A 17,384-nucleotide genomic window follows, 5' to 3' on the forward strand; every position below is an offset into this window, starting at 1 on the left:
GCAGTGTGTACCATCCACAGGATGCATTGCAGCAACTCGCCAAGGCTTCTTCAACAGCACCTCCCAAACCCACGACGTCTACCACCTAGAAGGACAGCAGGGCACTTGGGAACACCACCACCTGCACGTTCCTCTCCAAGTAACACACCATCCCGACTTGGAAATGTATCGCCGTTCCTTCATCGTCGCTGGGTCAAAATTCTGGAACTCCCTTCCTAACAGCACTGTGGGAGAACCTTCACCACACGGACTGCAGCGGTTCAAGAAGGCGGCTCACCACCACCTTCTCAAGGGCAATTAGGGATGGGCAATAAATGCTGGCCTTGCCAGCGAAGCCCACATCCCGTGAACGAAAAAAAAACGAGGCCCCGTCTGCCCTCTCAGGTGAACGTGAAAGATCCCATGACACTATTTTGAAAAGAGCAAGGGAGTTATCCCCGGTGTCCTGGCCGACATTTATCCCTCAGCCAACACTTAAAACAGATTATCTGGTCATTATCACATTGCTGTCCGTGGGACCTCGCTCTGTGCAAATTGGCTGCCACATTTCCTACATTACTACAGTGACTAACTTCAAAAAGTACTTAATTGACTGAAAAGCGCTTTGTGACGTCCTGACATATATAAACACAAGTCTTTCTTTCTACCCCAGCAAGAGTTTGTAGCCTTCAGGGGACAGGATAAAAGTGGAGGGGAAGGTGGTAAATAAGGAGAAGGCCACGTCCTAAGTAGAACAATTAGCCTCTAAATTGTTTTTCCCCTCCTGCCACACACCACTTCCCAGAGGAGGTGGGAGTTGCTCCTTGGCCCCCACATTAATACTGCACTTGCTAAAAACTCTAGGGGGTTGTGCAGCAATGATGACTGGCATTAGTCATCAGCAGAACTCCCTGTTCACACACGTTCCACAAAAAACCCCAGAAGCAGACAGAAACTAAGAATGTCACGGTTGATCCCAGCGCTGGTTAGCTGTTCTTGTGTACATCTGTGACCCTGCACTGCAGTTAGACAGAGACGCACTCTCTCTCTCTTTGCAGACTGCAGCTTTTCTTCACGAGACAGGCTTACGACCACAGGCAGTATGGTAACGCTGTGTAATGTCACGCCAGCGCGCAGTGATGCCGAATGATTGGGCGCTGGCTCGAGCCTTTGATACCCCATATGGTGTGCTCTCACTTTCAGTCAGTGGCGTGTGGGGGAACTCAGTCTCTCCTCTCAAAGCATTGGCAAAAATGTTAGATGTATTTTTCCTTGAGCCACTCTTGCTCAATCAAGTGTGAGTAGGTAGCCTAGATAAAGGGCCTCTCTCCCGCACCCCTACCCTTTGCTCCCCTGATCAGTATGAGACAGGGGAGGATAGATATGCGTGTAACGTTCTTATTTAAAACATGGTCTGTAGTTAGAAGTTTGTGTCATTACTCTTGCAGATGGCACCAATGTAATTTCCTTCAGCTGATGCAAACTCAGTTACCGGCCTCAATCATCAGCACTTACTGTGTGTCATGCAACAGAACCATACAGATAGAGAAGCTGACAGTACAGAAGAGGGCCAATCGGCTCGTCACGCCTGACTCCCATTTATATAGCACCTTTCGCATACTCAGCATATTCCAAAGCGCTTCACTGCCAATGGGTTACTTTTGAGACATAGCCACTGTTGTTTCGTAGGAAATCGCAATAGCGAATTTACGCACAGCAAAGTACCACCAACGCTGAGATAAACGACCAGACAATCTATTTTTGGTGGTGTTGCTGGGGGGAATAAATGTTGGTCAGGACACGGGCAGAACTTATCATAGTAGGTACTCCACAGGAGGAGGCCATTAGGCCCATCGTGCCGGCTCTTTGAGAGAGCTATCCAATTTGTCCCATTCCTTTGCTCTTTCCCCAAAGCCCTATAAATTTTTTCCCTTCAAGTATTTATCCAATTCCCTTTTGAAAGTTACAATTGAATCTGCTTCCAAAGTCCTTTCAGACAGTGCATTTCAGACCTTTACAACTTGATGCATAAAAAAATGTTTCCTCATGTCGCCTCTGGCTCTTTTGCCAATCACCTTAAACCCGTGTTCTCTGGTTACCGACACGTCTGCCACTGGAAACACATTTCTCCTTTTTTCTCTGTCAAAACCGTTCATGATTTTGAACACCTTGATCAAATCTCTCCTCTTTTCTGAGGAGAACAATCCCAGCTTCTCCAGTCTCTCCACATAACTGAAGTCCTCACCCCTGGCACCATTCTAGTAAATCTCTTCTGCACCATCTCTAAGGCCTTGACATCCTTCCTAAAGTGCGGTGCCCAGAATTGAACACAATACTCCAGCTGAGGCCTAACCAGTGTTTTATAAAGGTTTAGTATAATTTCCTTGCTTTTGTACTCTTTGCCTCTATTTATAAAGCCCAGGATCCCATGTGTATTTTTAACAGCCTTCTCAACTTGTCCTGGCACCTTCAAAGATTTGTGTATGTGCACCCCCAGGTCTCTCTGTTCCTGCACTCCCTTTAAAATTGTACCATTTAGTTTATATTGCCTCTCCTCATTCTTCCTGCCAAAAAGAATCACTTCACACTTCTCTGCGTTAAATTTCATCTGCCATGTGTCTGCCCATTTCACCAGTCTGTCTATGTCCTCCTGAAGTCTGTTACTGTCCTTCACATTGTTTACTACATTTCCAAGTTTCACGTCATCTGAAAATTTTGAAATTATACTCTCTATACCCAAGTCCAGGCCATTTATATATATCAAAAAGGGCAGTGGTCCTAATACTGACCCCTGGGGAACACCACTGTAAACTTCCCTCCAGTCTGAAAAACAACCGTTCACCACTACTCTCTGCTTTCTGTCCCTTAGCCAATTTTGTATCCACGCTGCCACTGTCCCTTTAGATCCATGGGTTTTAATTTTGCTAACAAATCTATTGTGTGGTACTTTATCAAATGCCTTTTGAAAGTCCGTGTACACAAAATCAACCGCACTACCCTCATCAACCCTCTCCGTAACTTCATCAAAGAATTCAATCAAGTTAGTCAAACACGATTTTCCTTTAACAAATCCGTACTGAATTTCATTTATTAGCCCAGACTTTTCCAAGTGCCAATTTATTTTGTCCCGGATTATTGTCTCCAGAAGTTTCCCCACCACCAACGTTAGGCTGACTGGCCTGTAATTGCCGGGTTTATCCCTCTCCCCTTTTTTGAACAGGGATGTACCATTTACAATCCTCCAGTCCTCCGTCACCATCCCTATATCTAAGCAGGATTGGAAGATTGTGGCCAGAGTCTCCGCAATTTCTACCCTTACTTCTCTCAGTAACCTAGGATGCATCTCATCTGGACCGGGTGACTTTTCTACTTTGAGTGCTGCCAATCTTTTAAGCACCTCCTCTTTATCTATTTTTATCCTATCCAATATCGCTACTACCTCCTCCTTCACTGCTACAATGGAAGCATCCTCTTCTCTGGTGAAGACGGATATGAAATATTCATTTAGTGACCTTAACCATGCCCTCTGCCTCCGCAAGAAGATCTCCTTTTTTGTCCCTAATCAGTCCCACCCTTCCTTTGAGTACGCTTTTACTATTTATATGTTTACAAAAGACTTTTGGGTTCCCTTTTATGTTAGCTGCTACCTCTATTTGCATACTCTCTTTGCCCCGCTCATCCCCTTTTGTAGATATCCTCTGTACTTTCTGTATTCGGCCTGGTTCTCTACTGTATAATGAACCTTACATTCGTCATAAGCCTCCTTTTTCTGTTTCATTTTAATCTCTATATCTTTAGTCATCCAGGGAGCTCTATCTTTGGATGCCTTTCCTTTCCCCCTCGTAGGGATGTGTCTACCCTGTACCCAAACCATCTCCTCCTTGAAGGCCTCCCATTGTTCAATTACTGTTTTGCCTGTCAATTTTTGATTTCAATCCGCCTGGGCAAAATTCTTTTTTAACTCACTGAAATTTGCCCTCCTCCAATTAAGCATTTTCACATTTGATTGTTCCTTGTCCTTTTCCATAACAATTCTAAACCTAATGATATTATGATCACTGTTTCCCAAGTGCTCCCCCACTGAAAAGTGCTCCACCTGCCTCACTTCATTCCCCAAAACGAGATCTAGCACTGTTTCCTTCCTGGTTGGGCTGGAAACGCACTGTTCCAGAAAGTTCTCTTGAACACATTTCAGGAATTCCTCCCCCTCTTTGCCCTTTACACTGTTACTATCCCAATCTATATTGGGATAATTGAAGTCCCCCATTATCACTACTCTATAGTTCTTGCATTTTTCTGTAATTTGCCTGCAAATTTTCTCCTCTATCTCCTTCCCACTATTTGGTGGTCTATAGTATACACCCAGTAGAGTAATATCTCCTCTATTTTTCCTTAATTCTAACCAAATAGATTCTGTCTTTGACTCTCAACTGCATCATCCCTTTCCAGTGCTATAATAGTTTCTTTGATCAATACTGCCACCCCCCTCCTTTCTTTCTTTCCCTATCTTTCCTGAATGCCTTGTCGCCAGGAATATTAAATACCCAATCCTCCCCTTCTTTGAGCCAGGTCTCTGTTATTGTCACTATATCATAGTCCCATGTGGCAACTTGAGCCTGCAGCTCATCAACCTTATTTACCAGGCTACGTGCATTTACGCACATGCACTCCAAACTCATCTTAGACTGCCTCGCATTTGTCCCCTGTCTGATCCCTTCTTTTTCTGAACTATTCCTTCCTCTAGTGCTATTTATCCCTCCCAGTCCTCTGTACACCTTGTTTCTTCTTTCTAATGCTTCAACCTGGTGCCCATCCCCCTGCCAAATTAGTTTAAACCCTCCCTCACAGCAGTAGTTAGCCTCCCCGCGAGGACATTGGTCCCATGCTCTGTTGAGGTGCAACCCGTCCATCGTGAACAGATCCCTCCTGCCCCAGAAGTGGTCCCAATGCCCCAGGAATCTGAACCCCTCTCTCCTGCACCATTACTCCAGCCACGCATTAACCTGTCTTATCCTATTACTCCTATACTCACCAGCTCGTGGCACTGGGAGCAATCCAGAGATTTGAGGACCTGCTTTTTAACATCCTCCCTAGCTCCTGAAACTCTGACTACAGGACTTCAACCCTTTTCCTTCCTATGTTATTGGTTCCCACGTTGACCACGCCTTCTGGCTGTTCCCCATTCCCCCTCAAAATGTTCTGCACCCTCTCAGTGATGTCCTTTACCCTGGCACCAGGGAGGCAACACACCATGTGGGACTCACATCGGTGGTTGCAGAAATGCCTGTCTATCCCCCTGACTATCGAATCCCCTATAACAACTGCATTTGTTTTGCCCCCCCACCCCATGCAGCCGAGTCTCCCACGGCGCCCTGGATTTGCTCCTGGCTGCACTCTCCAAGGTGTCAACACCCTCACTGGTACTCAACACTGAATATCATTTTTTGAGTGCCGCGCTCCCAGGGGACTCCTGCACTGCCTGTCTGTTTGTCTTAGTCTGTCTGGTGGTCACCCAGTCCCTCTCTGCCTGAACTTTCTGTAGCTGCGGGGTGACCACCTCCTGAAACGTGCTATCCACGAAACTCTTACCTTTCTTCAACTTCCTCCATGGCATCTTTAACATCCAACTGAACAGGCAATCAATTTAAATTTTCATCCAGAGACACCTCCTACAATGCAATACTTCTTCAGTAGCATTGCACTGGAGTGTCAGCCTAGATTATGTGTTCAAGTCCTACAGTGGGGCTTGAACCCATGACTTTCTGACTCTCCGGCGCGAAGTGCTACCAACTGAGCCAAGTCGGCACTTATTATAACAATCCAGTTAACCCTATATCTTGTTCTGCTTTGAACAATTATCCACTTGTCTCTTAAAAGTTGCAGTAATCTCTGCCCCTTCCTCCTGCTACTTTCTGTGGCTAAGCCCTTCATGCTCCAATAACCCTGAGTAAAGGTATGCTTGGAAATTTTATTTTAACTTAGGAACAGGAGTAGGCCATTCATCCCCTCGGGCCTGTTCCACTGTTCAATCGGATCATCTGTATACCTCACCTTCATTTACCTGTCGTTGCTCCATATCCCTTAATAAAAATCTACTGATCAGTCTTGAAAATTTCAATTGATCGCCAGCATCCACAGCCTTTTGGGGGGAGAGAGTTCCAGATTTCCACTATCCTGTGTGTGAAGAAGTGCTTCCTGATTTCACTCCTGAATAGCTTCGCTCTAATTTTAAGATTGTGCCCCCTTTGCTCTGGGTTCCCCCACCAGAGGAAATAGCATTTCTATATTTACTCTATTCAATCCTTTTATCATTTTAAACACCTCGATTAGATCACCCCTCAACATTCAAAACTTATCGGAATACAAACCAAGTTTATGGAACCATAGTTTTGCCCCGGTATCATTCTGGTGAATCTACGCCGTGTACCCCCTCCAAGGCCAACATATCCTCCTGACGTGCGGTGCCCAAAACTGAATGCAGTCCACCAGATCGGGTTTGACCAAAGCTCTGCACATCTGAAGTATATAACTTCCTCCCTTTTGTATTCCAAACCCCTTGAGATAAAGGCCAACATTCCATTCGCCTTTTTGATCAACAGCTAGTGCACAGGTACGAATATAGTGATTTGTATACCTGGACGCCCAAATCCCTTGCTCCTCCGCAGTTCCTAGCCATTAAGAAAATATATTCCGATTTGTCTTTCTTGGATCCAAAGCGGATGAGTTTAAGCAGATCGGTTTTTATTTTCTTTTTAAAAAGAGGTGTTTGCTGGAGATACTCTTGCTTTAAAACACAACTCGAGGAATTGTTTACTGCTGTAATGTGAACAGTGTCAGGCTGAGGCTGAGGATGGGGGAGGCGGGGAGGCTTGCTGAAAGGTATCAAGGTGTCGCAGCACATAGAGATGGGCAAAAGTGGGTCGGAACATACTGCTTTGTAAGGGAGCGCAGAATCCCTCTAAATAAATAAGCACGCATGTCTGTGTTCCGTATGTAGGTGTATAGATCTGTGTACGTCCGTGTGTGCTTGCTTGCATATGCGTGTCTATAAAATGCGTGCGTGTCTAAAGGGATTGTGTAGTCCCTGAGGGGTGCTGTAAAGGCAAGAGTGATGTGTCCATTATTTGGAATCTTGGTGCCTAGGCTACCTCTACAACCAATGGAATTAGGGGCTCATTAATCAGCCTGTCACTGCTGGGTGGAGATGGAGAGGATGATGAGCAGACTTGTCTCCTGGTGATGTGCAGCACTGCACGCTGCAGCTTGTGTGACTGGTTGACAAGGTTTGCCTTCAATCCCGGGTCTTCCACAAAGACAGCCGAGGCTCCAGGGACCGAAACAAAAGGGACCTCGAGGAACACGGAGGCTAAAAGAAACATTTATACAAACTTTTTTTTTTTTTTGGTCTAAATTATTCTCTCCCTCTCCTCCTCTTCCTGGCTTGCACTGGGCTACAGTTCCAAGGGCACGCTCTAGGACCGAGTGCACCCAGACTGTAAGGGCCAGCACGCTATTTGGCCATGGGAGGAAGGGAGGAGCCCCACAGTTGAGACTGATCAATCCTCACCTGATGTCGACATTTTCCGGCGGGGTGGGGATCTCTGGATAGCGAACGGGAATAGGAGGCATCGTTAATCTTTCCCCTCCCCAGCCCAGGCACTATGTTTACCTACCAGATAATGTCTCCCATCGTAGCTAAGTGTGCTTTCGCACTGGGTCATACAGACCAGGGATTGCTGCACTGTTAGTTGACTGCAGCCGGGGACAGCAGTGGGAGATACCACATTTGTCCTCAGCGTCCCTGTGCCCGCTCCTGGTCACTACCACTGCTAGAAAAGTTCCTGTGTGGATTTAGAATCATAGAGTCGTTCAGCACAGAAGGAGGCCATTCGGTCCATCGTGCCCGTGCCGGATCCTTGAAAGAGCTAGCCCTCTCTTGCTCTTTCCCCATAGCCCTGCAAATTTTTCCTTTTAAATCCAATTCCCTTTTGAAAGTTACTACTGAACCCTTTCAGGCAGTGCATTCCAGATCATAACAACTCGCTGAGTAAATTTTTTTTATCCTCATCTCCACCCTGGTTGTTTTGCCAATCACCGTAAATCTGTGTCCTCTGGTTACCAACCCACCAACCAGTGGAAACAGTTTCTCCTTATGTACTCTGTCAAAACTGCTCCTAATTTTGAACACCTCTATCAAATCTCCCCTTAACCTTCTCTGCTCGAAGGACTTCAGGTGGTGACTCCGGAACAGCCTTGGCCGTGCCCTGCCCGCCTCATTCAAGCGCAAGGCAACGCTATTCACTCGTCCAGCTTCCCAAATGAAGGAGGAGCTACCAGAGGGCACTTCCCTGATCGTTTCTTCACTATGGAAATGGGGAGGCGGGGGGGGGGGGGGGGGGGAAGAAAAAGAGAACCACACAGTATATGTGACTTTACTCGATAATAAGGGCCCTTTTCTTTGTGCGGGTCACACAGAGCTCACGCTTACAATGCAGATTAACGGGTTCAAAGTGTCACCTACCCAGACACTGATCTGTTACTGTTCGTGTAAGTGGATCAGATCAACACTTCATTATTCACCAGCTACAAGAGCCCAGCCAGTCTAAATCTCGTTAAGCGCATCTAAACTACCCTATTATTGTAAATATAATCCTGCATTTTTCAAACTAAATCGCTGGTTGCAGTACAGCAACACTTGTACACGTTTCTCTCCGCCAAGCTAGCCCCTCCCCTCCCCACCACCGCCATCCCCTGCTCCAAATCCTTTCACTCAGACAGTTGTGATATTATAGAATCATACAATGATACAGCACAGATGGAGGCCATTCTGCCCATCGTGCCAGTGCCGGCTCTTTGGTAGAGCTGTCCAATTATTCTCATTCACCTGCTCTTTCCCCACAGCTCTGCAAGTTGTTTCCCTTCAAGTATTTATCAAATTCTCTTTTGAGATTTACTGTTGAATCTGCTTCCACCGCCCTTTCAGGCAGCGCATTCCAGATCATCACAACTCGCTGCGTTAAAAAAATGTTTTCCTCATGTCGCCTCTGGTTCTTTTGCCAATCGCTATAAATCTGTGTCCTCTGGTTACCGACCCTTCTGCCACTGGAAACAATTATTATATTATGAAAGCTCTAAATGTAGGTCTGTGAAAGAAGAAAGAACGAACTTGTATTTATACTTCCATCATGACCTCAGGACATCCCAAAGCGCTTTGCAGTCAATGAAGTACTTCTGAAATTTTTTGAAAGTACTGTTGTAATGTAGGAAACGCAGCAGATATTTTGCACACAGCAAGATCCCACAAACAGCAATGTGATAATGATGAGATCAACTGTTTTTTAGTGATGTTGGTTGAGGGATAAATATTGGCCAGGATACCGGGGAGAACTCCCCATCTCTTCTTCGAAATAGGGTCATGGGATCTTTAACATCCACCTGAGAAAGCAGACAGGACCTATGTTTAACGTCTCACCTGAAAGATGGTACTTTCCGACAGTGCAGCACTCCCTCATTACAGCAGTGAAGTGTCAGCCTAGATTTTGTGCTCAAGTCTCTGGAGTGGGGCTTGAACCCACGACCTTCTGACTCAGAGGGGAGAGTGCTACCCACTGAGTCACGGCTGACACAAGCAACGAACTGTGCTGAGTTAGCTAATTTCTACTGGATCGGCAGCAATGGCACAAGACTTGGCCTCATCATCACAGGACTACAAAAGGGTATAAATGTCAGGCAAGTTCCCTCCCATTCCTGATCAGTATCTTGTTTAAAAAGCCGGCATTTATTGCCCATCCCTAATTGCCCCGAGAAGGTGGTGGTGGTGGTGGGCCTTCTTCTTGGACCACTGTAGTCCGTGCAGTGAAGGTGCTTCCACAATGCTGCTGGGTCGAGAATTTCAGGATTTTGACCCAGTGACAATGAAGGGATGGCCGATATATATCCAAGTCAGGCTGGTGTGTGAGTTGGAGGGGAACTCGCAGGTGCTGGTGTTTCTGTGACATTGCTGTTTTTATCCAGTGACTTGCGGTGCGGGTGTCGGGTAAGGACAGGTCCGGGGCTTGGCTCTTTAAAAGCATGAAGGGAATTCTCAGGGCAGATAGGGAGTCACTCTTCCCTCTAGTAAAGGAATCCAGAACAAGGAGAACAGAATCCTAAAGTTCAAACTAAGCCGGTCAGAAGTGGATCCAGGAAAGCTCCTTCACACAAAGTGTTGCACGCTGCCTCAGCAGACCATTGATGCAAAGTCAATGAAGGCATTTAAAAGGGAGATACATATTTACTTGCAAAGTAAGGATATTAAGCAATGTCGATTGAGATTAAAAAGACAGAAATGCCATGGCTAATAAAAATGGGGAAGCAGGTTGAATGGCCTACTCTTGTGTCCTCAGTTAAATAACTTGCTAATGCCCACTGTAGCTAATGAAGCCCCCTGCAGCCAAGCAGTCCATCAACAGTCGCTGTCTAGGCCCACACATCAATAATGAAGCAGTCCGAACCCCCATGCAGCAAGACCTGGACAACATCCAGGCTTGGGCTCATAAGTGGCAAGTAACATTCGCGCCAGACAAGTGCCAGGCAATGACTATCTCCAACAAGAGAGAGTCTAACCACCTCCCCTGGACATTCAACGTCATTACCATTGCCGAATCCCCCACCATCAACAACCTGGGGGTTACCATTGACCAGAAACTTAACTGGACCAGCCATATAAATACTGTGGCTACAAGAGCAGGTCAGAGGCTGGATATTCTGTGGCAAGTGACTCACCTCCTGACTCCCAAAAGCCTTTCCACCATCTACAAGGCACAAGTCAGGAGTGTGATGGAATACTCTCCACTTGCCTGGATGAGTGCAGCTACAACAACACTCAAGAAGCTCGACACCATCCAGGACAAAGCAGCCTGCTTGAATGGCACCCCATCCACTACCCTAAACATTCACTCCCTTCACCACCAGCGCACTGTGGTTGCAGTGTGTACCATCCACAGGATGCACTGCAGCAACTCGCCAAGGCTTCTTCGACAGCACCTCCCAAACCTGCGACCTCTACCACCTAGAAGGACAAGAGCAGCAGGCACATGGGAACAACACCACCTGCACGTTCCCCTCCAAGTCACACACCATCCCGACTTGGAAATATATCGCTGTTCCTTCATCGTCGCTGGGTCAAAATCCTGGAACTCCCTTCCTAACAGCACTGTGGGAGAATCTTCACCACATGGACTGCAGCGGTTCAAGAAGACGGCTCACCACCACCTTCTCAAGGGCAATTAGAGATGGGCAATAAATGCTGGCCTCGCCAGCGACGCCCACATCCCATGAACGAATAAAAAAAATAATGGCAGCCCAGGAAAAGGCCACTGCCTTCAAGAGAGCGAGGTGAGATAGGTGGAGGATTAGAGGCAACATGGGAGAAAGAAAACAATCTACAGGAAATTGGGGAAAGACAAGAGTTTACGGTCTGCGTGTGCTTGTCTGCACAAGTACACAAATCTTTGAAGGTGGCAGGACAAGTTGAGAAAGCAGTTAAAAAAGCATATGGGATCCTGGGCTTTATAAATCGACGCAGAGAGTACAAAAGCAAGGACATTATGCTAAACCTTTATAAATCACTGGCTAGGCCTCAGCTGGAGTATTGTGTTCAATTCTGGGCACCACATTTTAGGAAGGTGTCAAAGCCTTGCAGAGGAGATTTACTAGAATGGTACCAGGGATGAGAGACTTCAGTTATGTGGAGAGATTAGAGAAGCTGGGATTGTTCTCCTTGGAGCAGAGAAGGTTAAGGGGAAATTTAATTGAGGTGTTCAAAAGTATGAGGAGTTTTGACAGAGTAAATATGGTTCCACTGGCAGGAGAGTCGATAACTAGAGGATACAGACTTAAGATAATTGGCAAAAGAACCAGAGGCGAGATGAGGAGAATTTTTTTTTTACGCAGCGAGTTGTTATGATCTGGAATGCGCTGCCTGAAAGGGCGGTGGAAGCAGATTCAATAGTAACTTTCAAAAGGGAATTGAATAAATACTTGAAGGGGAAAATTTTTTGCAGGGCTATGGGGAAAGAGCGGGAGAGTGGGACTCATTGGATAGCTCTTTCAAAGAGCCGGCACGATGGGCTGAATGGCCTCCTTCTTTGTTATATGATTCTAAGTACGTGTGTGTGTGTGTGTGTGTGTGTGTGTCTGCGTACACGTGCGTGTGAGTGCGAGAATGTTTTGTGAGTAGCACTTTCTCTGCCAAACTGCGGTCACTTTAAACCCTGTGCTAAGCCGTCAGATTAAAAGCTGCTCCAGAAACCTCGTGAGGGCGTCCCTAATTACTAAAGGAGACAAACAAACACCCTCGGCAGGAAGGTCTGAAACCTCGAGATACGCTAACGGCTGTGGCTCGATAAATATTCCGAAAGAACATAAAATACAATAAAAACCGCAGTTAAAGCCATGAAAAGGGATTAGACACAGACCACGCCGCTAATGAGTGAGTGCGATACCCCAGCCCCCCCCCCTCTCCCCGCCACCCGCTAAGTAAAACAGAGTGAAGTAATGGGTTCAGGACATCAGTCAGTGGCGACTCCTACATTCACAGCTTCTGACAAACCCCCATCTATCTTCTAACTGAAAAGATGAGAGGAGAAGAGTACCCTTTTTATTTTTGTGGCACGCCCACTGCTGTCCCAGGAGATGGTCGGATTGAGTTGCTCTTTTCAGTTGCAAGCACAGCGGAGATATAAAAATCGTGTAGGTACCTGCTGTAATGACGTCACTGGTGGTAAGAGAGCCTTATAGGTGGGCAAAGGCTAGCTGTAAGTCATCTTTATAATGCAGCACTCTATCACCAAGCTTGGAAGAATTGTTGGCAGTGGTCGTGACAGAATGCTAATTCTTCTCTCTTCCTTTGACTCGCTCTCCGGACATTATCTCCCTTAACAAAAGTCTGCCAAGCAGGTGGTCCCTGCACCACTGCTTCCCTGTATACCAAACACCTGCTTAGTGTCGACAAACCCCCTCGCAACACCCACCCCCCCCCAGAGTCGCTCCAGTGCCTCACTGTGGGCTGCCGAGCCAAGTGCCGCAACAATGGCCCCTTCCGCGCTCGGAGAGGGGGGAGGGAGGAGGCGGGGGGGGGGGGGCTCTGGCTGGTCAGGCCTCAGGCTTTTCTCTAAGGCCCCAAAGCCAAAAAAAAAAAGAACGACGACAACCGGCAAGGCCCCGCCGAGGAGTCGGCTGGGGGGACCCGAGCGTCAATCGCATCCTGCAGGCACTGCGGTCTTCAGTCACACATTTAAAACAAAGGCTTACTTGTCTCAAGTCTATGAAGGCCAACTGCAGCGTGTCCCCTTGGAACCCAGGCACCGGTCCGGATCTGGCAAAGTCTGTGGGAAAGAAAAGAGGATAAAAACGTCTCTAAACAACCATGGACAGGGAGATTGGCAGACGGATGACAGCACAGACAGTGAGGCCAAGCGAGAGGAGGACCATTCTTCTAAGGAATCATGTCTTCCTCCCCTACACCTCTTTGTTCGCCCGTCAAAAATTCTGTCATCAAACCACCATTAATTCCAAGCCTTGACAGCTAGGAACTGTACTAATCGACCTAAAATTTATTCCCATGGGCTGTTTTAGCTTCATAGTTTTTCTTTTCCCTTCTTTCTCGAACGAACAAACAGCTTGCGAATGGTTTCTCGACACAATAAAATCTACAGCTGGTGAAATCCTTTCACTTCTGTTAAACTGATTTGATTTTCTGTCCTGCACAGCCCGCACTGTGGGATCTTTTAAATTACACGCCTGTCACCTGATTTTATTAATGTTAATAAGAGAACATTAAATGCTCCGATCTCTCCCACCACCACCCCCCACCCCCACCTGTTTACAACATTTTTATGATGAAAATCTAAACAGGAAACAAAGTACTTGATATAATTACGTTATTACCGAGCTTTCAGAAAGATCGGAAAATATTAGCTATCTGGCGGTAAAGGAGCAGATTGGTCTTTACGACTTGCAGAGAGCAAACGTCAGGTCAGAAAATGAGAACCGCAGAAGGGTGAAGCAGAAAGGGGAAAACGGAGGATGAAGCAGAAGAAAGAGAAACAGGGAGAAAGAAACTGGGACCGAGAGAGCGAGAAAAAGACAGGGGCAGGCGGAGGCAAAAAGACAACAGAGAGGCGAGAGCCCGAGGCATTAGAGACGCGCGTGAGATAGAGGGGCATGAGCGTGGCAATGAGAGGAGGCGCAGGTGAGAAAGCACGGGAGAGGCCGGAAACACAGCGCGAGAGAGCAAGAGACAGAGCTGCGAGACAGAAATAAGAGGGGGAGACACTGCGTTCGACACAGAGACAGAGAAGTGGAGACTGACGTGAGGCAGAGAGGTGAGAAACCCAGAAAAAGAAAGGTGAAAAAAGAGAGGGATAGGGGACAAGAGACGAGAGTCAGACAAACCATACCCTTGTTGCAACCAACAGGTTTTTCAGTTTGGTATCATGTGCTATTTGGATTGTCGTTAAAACCTCAGAAGACTTTGGCAGTTTAAAATCTGCGATTTTCTGTACACCTGCAATCTCACCTGGGACTCCATGAGCCACATACTTTCACAGCCAAAATGAAACTAAATTTTTATACATCTTTTCGTCAGTACATTCATTTAACATTTGGGACAATATGCTCAGCTGTCTTCTTTTCCAAAGCAAGTCTAAGACTGTGAGCCGCTTAGAGCTTCAGAGGCAGTACCTCAGCGCACTCAGTCTCCAATAAAACTGATTAAAAGACACTGCAATGCCTTCTTCGTTCTGCCTGTAAGAAGCTAAAAGTGACTGTTTGCCATACCAGCGAACACACACCACACCACGCTTGGCGGCACAGTTAGCCCTCTGTTAAGATGGCGGGCGCAGTAACGCTTTATGGAAGCAGCAAGTGCTCATCTGCGAATATCACCAACACCAATTTCTTGACTTCCACAGTGATATCAGAGGCAGCGGATGATGTGTCAACGAACTCCTTTAAGGCCAAGATTGGATGAATATTTTGGGTTGGGACGGGAGTGAAGGGGACAGGGGTAAGGGCAGAAAGACACAGGCAATCTAATGCCCCAACGGAACATTTTTAAAAAATCCATTCTTGGGGATGTGGGCGTCGCTGGCAAGGCCGGCATTTATTGCCCCGGTTGCCCCTTGAGAAGGTGGTGGTGAGCCGCCTTCTTCTTGAACCGCTGCAGTCCGTGTGGTGAAGGTGCTCCCAAAGTGCTGTTAGGGAGGGAGTTCCAGAATTCTGACCTCGCGGCGATGAAGGAACGCGAGTTAAATGTCATCGTCCAAGTTGGTCACCCACTCTTATGGCCTCTGGTGATATAGTGTGAGTCGAAGCTAACCCTCCAGGGAATGATCGTAATGAGCAATGGTTCCACGGTTTGGATAGCCCCTCCACAGATGAGTAAGGGAGACTGTTTTGTTCTGTTGATACCCTGCAGTTTTTGCTCAATCTACCATGTGGAGATTAGTAGTGTAAAGTTTACTGTGTCTGCAAATTGTATGCATCTCCGTTGAAAGAGTTCCTCAATGGGATGAACAGCTTTATCCCCTCCGGTGTTTTACCTTCTCGGCCGTGGTTCAGTGGTAGCACTTTCGCTTGAGTCAGAAGGTTGTAGGTTCAAGTTTCACTCCAGAGACTTGAGCCCATAATCTAGACCGACACTCCCAGTGTAGTGTACCGAGGGAGTGCTGCACTGTCAGAGGTGCCGTCTTTTGGGTGAGTCGTTGAAGAGATAGTCAGAGCCTCAGGTTAACCAGACGATGGTACCCCTGACAATGCAGCACTCCCTCAGTCCTGCACTGGGGTGTCAGCCGACGTTGTGTGCTTACTTCACACTGTATTGCGCAGATCAGAAGCCAGTTGCTCTTAGTGGAGGGAACCCTTATCTTCTTAATATTTGAGCTACCTCACCCGGGAAGAGTCCCGAATGCCCTCTCAGGTGAATGTAAAAGATCCCATGGGACTATTTCAAAGAAAAGCAGGGGAGTTCTCCCCGGTGTCCTGACCAATATTCATCCCTCAACCAAAATCACTAAAAGGTTATTTGGTCATTATCACATTGCTGTTTGTGGGATCTTGCTGTGCCCAAATTTGCTGCTGCGTTTCCTATATTACAACAGTGACTACACTTCAAAAGTACGTCATTGGCTGTAAAACACTTTGGGATGTCCTGAGGTCGTTGAAAGTCGCGATAGAAATGCAAGTTCTTTCTTCAACAATTGACAGACAGTGGCAGCAGTCAGGCTGGTAGCCAATGAAAAGGAACAGAACTGAACTCTCTTCATTGCAAACTCATTTATTACACAGGTCCCCTCATCAAAACAAAATCTATCCCGGGTGAGGTAGCTCAAATATTAAGAAGATAAGGGTTCCCTCCACTAAGAGCAACTGGCTTCTGATCTGCGCAATACAGTGTGAAGTAAGCACACAACGTCGGCTGACACCCCAGTGCAGGACAGAGAGAGTGCTGCATTGTCAGGGGTACCATCGTCTGGTTAACCTGAGGCTCTGACTATCCGGATATTAAAGATCCCATGGAAAGGGAAGCAGGGGGTTCCCTCAGTGTCCTGGTCAATATTCCTCCCTCAGCAAACAGCGTTGGAGGTGTTGTCTGTCGGATGAGATGTGATACCAGTTCAGGTGGATGTAAAAGATCCTATGGGAATAAAGAAGAAGAGGGACTCCATCTGGTGTCCTGGCCAGGATTTCTTCTCTGAGCCAACGTCATCATGAGGTAATGATGAGCCTATACAAAACTTTAATAAGACCTTAGTTAGAGTGCTGTGTGCAGTATTGGAACTCCAAACTATACGGAGGATACTGAGGCTTGAGAGAGGGTATAACTCGTATTCACTGGGATACTGCCTGATGTGAGGAACTACAAATACAAAGAATGACTTGAAAAATTGTTTTTTTTTTTGTTTGAATAATGCAGAAATACTGCGGCCCGCTGACTCCCATACTCCAGCCCCTCCAGGAATCGGCTCCCTGCCCCTCCCTCCCCCCGCCCCCAGGCCTGACCCGACAGCCAGCTCTTCGTGTGGCGAAGTGCCTGCTACATTCAAGGCCGGGTCAGGTTGGAGTTTGCTGCTATATTCAGGGTTTGGGTTGGGTTGGAAGCTTGCTGTTGTACTCAGGGTCAGTCTAGGCAGGGAGCTGGCCACTCCATGCAGGGTGGGGTCAAGCATGAGGAACCGAATCTTTTGGATGGCCCTCCGAGGGAAGGGAGGGCGTGGAGCTGAAGTTTTTACTGTGGGATCTTGGTGAAAGGGGGGTGGGGGGAGAGGGAAAGCCCAGACTGGGAAGAAGTGACCGGGCCAGAGGTCAGAGAATGGGAAGCTGTCATGGTGGCCAAAATCTGACTATATTTCCCCCTCAACAAA

General features: G+C 47.1%; 1 protein-coding gene across 5 annotated transcripts in view; it reads right to left on the reverse strand.

Annotated features, from left to right (window-relative positions):
* The window catches only part of LOC137314445 (exocyst complex component 6B), a 628,729-nt gene that overhangs the window by 88,161 nt on the left and 523,184 nt on the right, over positions 1-17,384 (reverse strand). For all 5 annotated transcript variants that reach the window (XM_067979862.1, XM_067979811.1, XM_067979897.1 and 2 more), the window contains one exon: positions 13,273-13,346. In XM_067979862.1, coding sequence (XP_067835963.1) covers positions 13,273-13,346 — 74 coding nt within the window. The remainder of the gene's footprint in view (positions 1-13,272; positions 13,347-17,384) is intronic.

The sequence above is a fragment of the Heptranchias perlo genome, chromosome 1, assembly GCF_035084215.1.
Source record: "Heptranchias perlo isolate sHepPer1 chromosome 1, sHepPer1.hap1, whole genome shotgun sequence".
NCBI classification, from domain to species: domain Eukaryota; kingdom Metazoa; phylum Chordata; class Chondrichthyes; order Hexanchiformes; family Hexanchidae; genus Heptranchias; species Heptranchias perlo.